The 9,421-nt window shown below is 36.9% G+C and overlaps 1 protein-coding gene across 4 annotated transcripts in view; it reads right to left on the bottom strand.

Moving 5' to 3' along the window:
• Positions 1-2,189: 2,189 nt before the first annotated feature.
• SLC39A12 (solute carrier family 39 member 12) overlaps positions 2,190-9,421 on the bottom strand; it is a 41,441-nt gene continuing 34,209 nt past the window's right edge. For all 4 annotated transcript variants that reach the window (XM_019285871.3, XM_019285873.3, XM_019285872.3 and 1 more), the window contains 3 exons: positions 8,698-8,856; positions 7,120-7,307; positions 2,190-2,690 (listed from right to left, as the gene is read on the bottom strand). In XM_019285871.3, the coding sequence (XP_019141416.2) occupies positions 2,562-2,690; positions 7,120-7,307; positions 8,698-8,856 (476 nt within the window). In that variant the 3' untranslated portion in view covers positions 2,190-2,561. The remainder of the gene's footprint in view (positions 2,691-7,119; positions 7,308-8,697; positions 8,857-9,421) is intronic.

Below are 9,421 nucleotides of genomic sequence, written 5' to 3'. Positions count from 1 at the left end.
ATAGAACTACTCACTTACTGACAAACACCACAAAAGCCTAAGAGCTCTGTGGCAGAAATAAAGATTAACTGGCATTCTGATCAACATATCTGTGCCTGTGGTGAAAGCTGTATAAATACACTTGGTTGTAAAATGTGATCAAGGTGCCTGATAAACATATATAGCCAAAAGATGGCATTTTCTTAACAGATGTGGGTACAATATGTTCACAGATCATGTCAGGATGGGAACCTATGCTCATATGCCACTTTAAAGTACACACTGCCAGAAATTACTTGCCCTCTTTCAGACACATTAATAAATAGTAGACAAATATTTCAGAATACAATAACATTACCAAAACATGATCATATTGGTAACCTTGTTTTCCATGGTAGCAAACATCAGGCATACATAAGCATTCAAACTATGGTAACTCTTCTCTTTGAAATAATGAATGTTTCCAATATTCATTTGCACCATCTGCTCCAAGAATGGATTTTGCTTACGTCCAGTGATGCCCTGCTATTGCTTGAATTGACTGCCACAGCTGAAGATCATGAAGTGACTCAGTGCCAAAACAAAGAGATGAAATATCAAGGAAACCACTTTTTAAAAATATTACCTTAATAAAATCAAGCACAAGCTCCTGAAAAAAATGTGAACTTTGAAACAGAAGCATTAGACATAGCTTCTCAATTCACCTTTCAAAGTTACATCAACAGAAAAAGCAATTGTAATATTTGCACACCTAAATAAAAGAAGCTAGGATTTTACTTTGAGCCTTAAAAAGAGCTCAGTTCAGTCCCCTGTCAGATGGAGACCTCCTGTGTTACCTTGGATAAATTGTTTGGCACAAGGTTTCTCAAGGTATGTAAATGTCTAGGTTTGTCTAGATTTGCATTGGAGTATTTGCTACAGATTCCCGTAACTAACAGGGACTGAAAATGAATACATATCTACTTTAAAAATTATCTCTAAATATTTCGGTTTTTTCCTGAGAGTTAGTCTGTGATTGACTAAGGGTTCACAAGCCTATGTACCTGGGCTATCATAAACAGTGAAATTCGGGGGTTTTTTCACTTTGTATTTTGGTAAGTTAGTATGGTGCCCATGAAGCTTTTGAGAGCTAACAGGTCTGACAGTCTGCTCCAGGAGAGTAGGCTCTGTTCCCCTCTGTAATATGAGAATAATTGTACCTTCACTAGGAGCTATCAAAAAAACACAGGACACATTGTGAGACAGTCATGTTGTGTCATAATGTAGAGATATTTCAAGACTGAGTTAAGACAAATAAAAGAAAATTTTCAGTCGCTGCATAAAGAATATATGTCTGTTCTGTAACTTACTCTCTCTATTTCCACATCTCATCAGAGGAGAAATAAAGAACATAATTCAGTTCTCATACAAAAGTATAAATAAGGTGGTGGAGAAGTCCTTGCACCAGAAATTGAGAGCATGCAAATAGCTGAAATCACTCAGCTGAGTGTTGCTCAATACCTCCTGGAAGCTGCTCAGCACATGAGAATCAGGGCAGAATTTGTATATTTGTTTCAGACCTGGTTCTGCAATACTAAATTAAATGAATCATCTCAACTTATGCAGAATTACCTTGAAATCAAGAGGACTAATTACACAAAAATCACTCAGGATGGGAGGAGCTGCAGTGAGGCCACATTCACTCTAGACAATTGAAAAAGCTCTTTCCACAATGCACATCCCATATCTATGATTAAGCTAATTGCTGACAGGAAGGCAAGTGTTTATTGAATGTGATGTCTCAGAAGCAAGATTTGGCTCAAGAAATCCCTTCATTTGAGGAGCCTGGAAGGGATATCAGGGAAAAACAGTTCATAAGCAGTTTCTATAAGCAACCACCAGAGGTGAGATAATGCCAAAGTGGTTAGTCCAGTGCCTGACTGTCACAGAATCCATCACACATATGAGAAACTGCATTATAGTCGGGAAAGAGTATTCTCAAATTTCTATATCATAAACTTCAACATTTACACTTACCATTTTTTTCCTGCCACAGTGGACCAGCAAGATGTAACTGATGAGAATCTTTATGTTGTCAACATAGATTGTGCAGACTTTATGAGATTGCTTTATGCCATTTAGCAGTTTAGCTTGGCTATGCTTTTTAAATTTAAAGAAATACACTGATTCTTTGTACTAAAAGGCAAAAAAACCATTCCTTATTCAAATTATTCAACTATGGTTAGTCCACTTTAATTATTGCATATAAAATTGTTTTATTCTTTTCTTCAATCAGACTGGCAGAGATCACTTAGAGCATTCAACTAAAACAGTCTCGATAAAAACTAATTAAAAGCTCCTGTGAGTTTGAGCATGGGATCTGGTAAACTCAGTAACAAATAAAACATAATTCTAAACATTCATGTTTACAAAAAAATAATTACAAAATCTGAACAATAAGTTAATAAAGTAAAATAGTTATCTACTCTTCAGATATAAAATCCCAGCAACTTAATTTACATATCACTATAGCAGACATGACAAAATTGTGAATAATGCTATCCACTGTCATAAGTGGTACTTCAAGATTTCCAACAGAAAACTTATATTTTAATTTTCTGTTCAAATACAGCCAAAAGTAAGAGGCAAAGCCAGCCTAATAGTAATCCAAGGTTCTGTAGGAGAAACATCAACCAGGGTCGCCGTGTCTGAATATGAGTCATTTCAGGAAGCTAAAAAAAGAATAAGACACAGAATGAGAGCCAGATACATTCATCTGTGGGAAAAAAAAGTTATGGGAAAACAAGGCAAACTTCATTAAAAAAAAAAACAAACAACTTTTAAAATGCTGAGCTTCTGACTATGGTTATTAATGTGTAGCATTTTCTGTACATTTTGACAAAAAGTGATCTTGACAGTGAAATATTTCAATTAATCAAATTCAACCCACTTTGGTTCTTTTACTAGCACTGACAAGAATTATAAACAAGATTCTGAAATTTTTTAACTTCTCAGTAGTTTGTAGTAATTTTATACAGATGTCTGCAAGGAAATACTTATTTAGTAAAATTAGTGATTTCCTTTTGTGGGAATAAACTAGTTGGAGTATTTTTGCTTCAGTACTATATATAGTGTCAATCATGCTTTTTCTGAAATAACTGGCAACACTCCTATTTACTTGGGCTTTAGTAAATGTACAAGTTGAACACAGGACTTTTAAAATGCTTGAAAAAAATCATGTTTAGTATTTTTCTCTGTCAGTTTTACATCAAGTAATGGAGCAACACTTGTTTATAATCGTAATAAAAGCTACTTGCACTGACCTTTCACTCTACACAGTGTATTTTATCAAAGGTTTAAACTAAATATGTGTCTAAACAGAGCTTGCAAAAATGATGCCTCAGGCTCAAATTCTCTTAATATTTTTGCTTTATGCAGGGGAAACACTGATGACTGCTAATACTGTCACATCAACTCTGGAAATAAATACAGAGCAATAATCTAGTGCTGACCTCTGGTTTTGGTGTGTTTTTTCTGTGCTTGAATAAAACTACTGAGTTCCTCTGCACTTTGGAGCCTCTTTGCAGTAGCTGTAACAGCAGCAGCCACTGGGAGACAGTGGAGTGGTGCTGACCAAGGAGGTTAACGGGAGTGTTTGCTACGCTTGTCCTTCTCTCTGTCAGACAGGGGTCTCTGGGGCTGCTTCTCCTGCATTCTTCTTCCTTTGGAAGTTGGCATAGGCCCAAAACAAAACTGTACTGAAAAATCTGCCTCCGCTGTAAAGTTTTGCCTGAAAATAACAGGGAAACCCAAATGCCCTGGATCTTCATTACAACCGGGCAGTGGTTTAAATTACGGTGCAGAAACTTACGTAGTTATACTTGATCAGTGTTTAAAGATAATCAGAAACTTTTCATCTAAAGCAAGTGTAAACACCTCAAAGTCCTGATGTAAATCAAAATCTGAACTGACAGTTTTAAGTGCTCAGAGCCCACAGGGGTTTTTGTGTATATAGGTAAAAACTATTAATTAAGAGCTACCCTGAATCCAGGGTTCCAGTCCAGATGTTTAGTCTTTCTTATTTATCCTTATAATCAGTCTATTTTGTCCTCTTCTCCAGTGCCTGAGTGAACAAGTTCTCCAAACGGGAAAATTTCCTCCTCTCGCTGCAAAATCCAGTATTTTCATTGCTGTCAGTGAGAATTTATTTATTGCTATCAGTGACAATTTAGGAGCTACACAGATGCACAGCAGGTTCCTAAGAGAATTTTCAAAAGGAATTCTTAGCAAGTAGTACCTTTTCCATGTCCAGTGCTGATGTCTGCTCCCTCTACCTAACCTATGTGCATGTTATCAATACAAACCATTTCTATAGCCATACCTAGTGTGACATCCCTGCTTATCTGCTAAAATAAAATGGTTGCTGTCACAATATCAGCTGTGGTTACCCAGCTCTCTCTGAACAACAAAGTGTGTGGTACAGCAGAGAGAATCTTGTTGTTTAAGAAGCATAGGCCTGCCTATTCAACTGGCAGATGCAAACCACTTCACAAGTTAAGGGAACATAGCACCACATCCAAGCTGTCAGAAGCTATCACGCTTGCTAATGCTTCAAGTCTGTCAGAGGCAAAAGAGGTACTGCTTTATTCCACTCCAGGTCATGTTATCATGAGCACACAAAAGATAAGAAGAAACAGGAAGCAGCATGCTGAAAGAAGGCATGAGAGGCTCTCAGGCTTGTACTGGCTAAAAAAGAGTTCTACCAAGCTGGGCACAGGTGGCATGGCTGCTACACTGCAACAGTCCAGTAAATCAGTTTAAAACTACTCCCTTATCTTCAAAATGGGAAAAATTTTCAAAATTACATTTGAAAACATTTTCAAAAAAACATTTTCAAAGAGTAAACTTCAGTTTTGCACAATTTCTTGGTGAAAAATGATGAATGTAAGTGATTTTATCTTTTGTCCCTTATTCAGTTTCTGAAATTGTTAGTCTATACAGCTTGCTAATGGAGTTATGATGCCATTTGTAGAAACAAAAAACCTTTAGTTACCCACAGAAGTAGTTTTGTGGTACTTTGTCTTTGGTTGCAGTCTCACTGTGTTGTTCTGTCAACAAACCTCCACTCACACCCCTCAATGTTCCTCAATGCAGAAACCAGTGATGCTGTTCAGTTTTATTAAACTGCTGCTCTCACAAGCACATGAATATGTGAAATCCCATAAAACAAGTACTGAAAATTATAGTCAAGCTTTGTGTACTATTAAGTGTTTGTACACCACTGGCAGGAGCACTGATGATTGCTGTTTGTAGATGAGAGTGCAGCAGAGAATAGAACCTATTTCTGTGCAGAAAGTTGAAAAATACATAAAGAATGGCTCATTTTCTCTTGAGATGTACTATACTAACATGCAAAAATTTTCAGATCTATAGATGCCTGCAGTGCTACATAAATAATTTTTAAAATAAAATAATCCTTGTGATATATGACACTGACAAACAGGTGAGCCTCCTGATGGCAGCTCTTTTGACAAAATGCAGAGAAAGGCTGATGAGAGTCCTATTAATAAAAGGGATTGAGAGAAATAAGTTCCTCCCCTCTCTCTCCCTTCTTTCTCCCCTTCACATCAAGAGGAAGATTATGATGACAAACTGAGAACAAGGGAAAATACATCCCTGTCTCTGCCTGGAACTGTATTTTCTCTTGGGAGTTACAGCTGGCACATTGCTTTGAAGACTCAGGGTAAAACATAGTATTTTTCTAAGAGCTTGTGGATCCCTGATGGATGCCGATCCTACACTGAAGGAAAAATATGTGTACATCGTTCCTAGACCCATTAGTAAAACCATGCCTACACAGCTGGTAGGCAGCCTCACTTCCAAATGTCTCTGTCAGAACAAGCTGCAACTTGGTACACAGTGTTCTTGTCTGTTATTTACCACCTCAGTCAGGACTGTTGACACATCCACAATCCTTCAGCAGTTCCCGATTAAGCTCTTAGGTGCACTTTATGTTCATTTTACTTTACTTAAAATAGCAAAAATAGACAAAAATACTACCAAAGTCTAAGATCAGTTACTGCAGAGTAGAATTAAGTTGAATTTTAAATAGGTTATAATACTGGAATGGCATATCAGGTTTAAAGTATGATGCCTGAACCTGGTATAGAGCATCTCAGGCACAAAGTGGTAATGAAGACAAGGGGTGGTAATGAACACAAGAGAGAGACAGACGGCCTTGGGAAAAAACAAAGTAATAATTTATGAAGAGACTTCTTTTTTCCTCCCTCTTGATCTACTCACTCAAAACATTCCATCTTTGTGGAGGAGCTTGCAAGAAACTTTACATCAACACAGGATGTGTAAAGAGCCCTGTGACAAAGCTGGGCAGGCATTTATGTTCTGCATTCCTACAAGTGTAACACTTACCCATCTCTTCAATAAATTATGCGGCCTGAGGAATCTGCATGAGCTATGATTCCTCCACATTTTGCTCAGTCCTTAGACCTTCCTCCTACCTCCTATCTTCACACCCTATTTTTCTATAGAGAGATCATTGCTATTGAACTGGGAGTGTGAAAAATACTGGGCAAATATAAACAATTTGAGGTTATCTGAAGGCTTTTTAATTGCTTAAGAGCTCATTGAAACGTCCCTAGGACAGAAACGAAATGTATCTTACAAGTATCTTACATTTTAGTTCTGAAACAGCAAATTTGCATTGAAACAACAGGTGAAAAATATATGAAGAAAAAGGGCAGAAAAAAGAAAAAAGTAACCAATTTTTTCAAGATCTTAAAAACCCCTGAAGGTTCAAATATATAATTTTCACTAATTAACTAAAAATACATTGTTTGAAAGTCTTTAAGTATTTTTTAAAAAAGACTCTGAAAGTCCATTATGCCTTTCTCTTATCTTAGTCCCTTAATGACCTTTATTTCCCCTTTTCATTATAATGACACCTAGCATGAGAGTGACACAAAACAAAACCAGATTACTGTTTTAAGCACTCTGCACACACAGGACAGAAAACATGCTCTTCCCAACAAGCAGCCTATGAACTCTTTTTCTCTCCACATTCATCCCCCTGCATTTGTCTGACACTCATCTATGATATGGCTATGCTATAAGGAAAATATAAAAATAGACTGAAGTTCTCACCATTTCTGCTAAAGATAAATACAAGAACATTCCAGCTGTAATAGTAAAGATCCAGTTTTGAATGGATGGGTCAGTCGATAGAGAAAGGCCAATATAAAGTCCTAAGAATGCTGTTAGTGCACTTATAAAATTCATCAAAATTGCAATCTTCGTGGGGAGCCCTGTACTTAGCAGCACAGCAAAATCTCCTGCATAGAGAAAAAGAGAACATTTATTATTTAGCTGATAAATGTATTTTTAAGACTCTTGGTAATAAAATATGAAGGAAAATAATTAGGATATGCACAAAGATAGTGAATGACGGAGGGCTGCCTTTAGAATTCTGTAGAGTTAGTTATAAACTTGTCCAGTGTGAAAGAAAAATCTCAAAACAAAAAAAAAGTCATATTGACTTGCACTTGTTTAGCTGTTCCGAAAGATAGCATACAGTATTGAGGAGGGCTTTCTGTTAGTTCTCTGTGTTCTGTGACATTCCAACTTGGATACATGCAAAAGTGAAGTCACATGGCTTCCCAGAGTTTCTAAATCTTTCTCCACTGGGGACTTGCCAGTTCAAATCATGTGGGTATATTTGCAGCACGGTCTTTGAGTGTTTTACAGGTGCTGCAAGTCAGAGTAATCTATGCTGGTCTGATCCCAGTTTGAGTTTAATTCCACTGATTTCAGTCCTCATCAATTGGAACAAGTTGTACATCAGAATCCCATCGCAGATTTTTCTTCTAAAATAAAAGATTTCATAACAGGCCCACAGTAGAAGATTCGAAAAACTTTGTTTCATGAGTGTAAAAAGGCCACTTTGACACTGAGGCACTACTGCCCCGGAATTAAGAAGGTGTCTTTGGAGGTAACTGTCAGGTATTCAAATTTTCTTTGCTATGCAAACAAGAGTTACCAGTTTTACAGCAGTCCTCCATCCCACCTTTTTGTTTGGAGGAATTTTCTACATAGCACATGAAATCTTCAGTCACTTAATGACGGAAATGAGAACCTGCAGTTCTCATCTCAAACTTCCCAGTTTATAAACATCTGTCAACACAATGCCAGGAGCAGCTTCAGCCATGCTGGAAGTTTTACCACAGAAGGTCAATCAAGGGCAATATTCAACAGAACAATCTTCCCATCCCGTCCACTAGTAGAATAGGTCATACACCTTTTATTATCTTATTGTTCTTGATTAGCAGCAGGAATGAGGGTAGCAAGAGGAATACATGCTTAAATAGCTCTGCTGCATATTGAAACTCTTGGATAGGCCATTGTGTCAGGCATGGCCATTATGCACACATGGGTCTTGCTTACAGTTTATTATTTTTTGTGTCTGTACACATAAGAATAACAGGTCACTCCTGACCTGATGTCATTTGCATTTGGAGAAGGCGAGATGGGAAGGCATCCAGTAATGAGTGCAGAAGCCTCCCCTGGTTTTTGTGAAGGGCAAAGAAAGTATCAGCCTCACATAGTAATGTTATAATTCATGATGCTATAAACAAGAATTCCCACAAATGTCATACAGGAAAGAACTTTTTAGGAAACCTGGAAATGCAAAGCCAATCAGGAAAAATACATACATGTATTTCTTACCCATTTCATGAGGAATTTCATGGCATAAAATAGCAACAGTCGTTGTCACACCTGTTTCTGTTGAGGATGAGAATGCTGCTCCTATTACCAAGCCATCAGCAAAATTGTGAAGACTGTCACCCACCAGAACCATTATTGCTAACAAGCTGATTTTCTTACCTCGGAAAACAAACAAACAGATAAAAAGCCCAGTTTTAACCCAAACAGATATTGCCACTTTTGTTATATTACAAATGATTTGGGGTTTTTTGTGACTTTGCATAGAACATTACAAAAAGTCATGATAATCAGAGGGAAATACTGTTTATCTGCTTTGTCCTTGTTATTACATGTCCGTCAATACATTTGAAACAAAAAAAGAAGGTTCCAGAACAATTCAAAATGAGATGCAGATACCAGGAAATAACTTCCTTATTCTTACTAGGTCAACTATTAGACAAAAATTTTGGTTTGAGTCCAGTCTCACGATGCATTCTAAGGGTTTCTATTATATTTCTTTATTTATATCTTTCTTTATATCAATTTATTTCTATATTCTTTCTTTATTTGATGAAATTCACACAAGTTTTGCTAGATGTTATGTGGAGTTCTTCCACAGTTGCTCACAGAATTGCACAGCTATAGTGAAGATAAATATTTGGTCTCACACAGCTGATTGTTTTAATCCTGTGAAGCTTACTACTGTTGAGTAATATTTGCAGGGTTTAGTTTTCTTATGCAGTTG

The sequence above is a fragment of the Corvus cornix genome, chromosome 2 (genome assembly GCF_000738735.6).
Source record: "Corvus cornix cornix isolate S_Up_H32 chromosome 2, ASM73873v5, whole genome shotgun sequence".
Taxonomy (NCBI): domain Eukaryota; kingdom Metazoa; phylum Chordata; class Aves; order Passeriformes; family Corvidae; genus Corvus; species Corvus cornix.
Note: the sequence above shows the minus strand (reverse complement) of the source record. Positions and strands in the feature narration are given on the sequence as shown.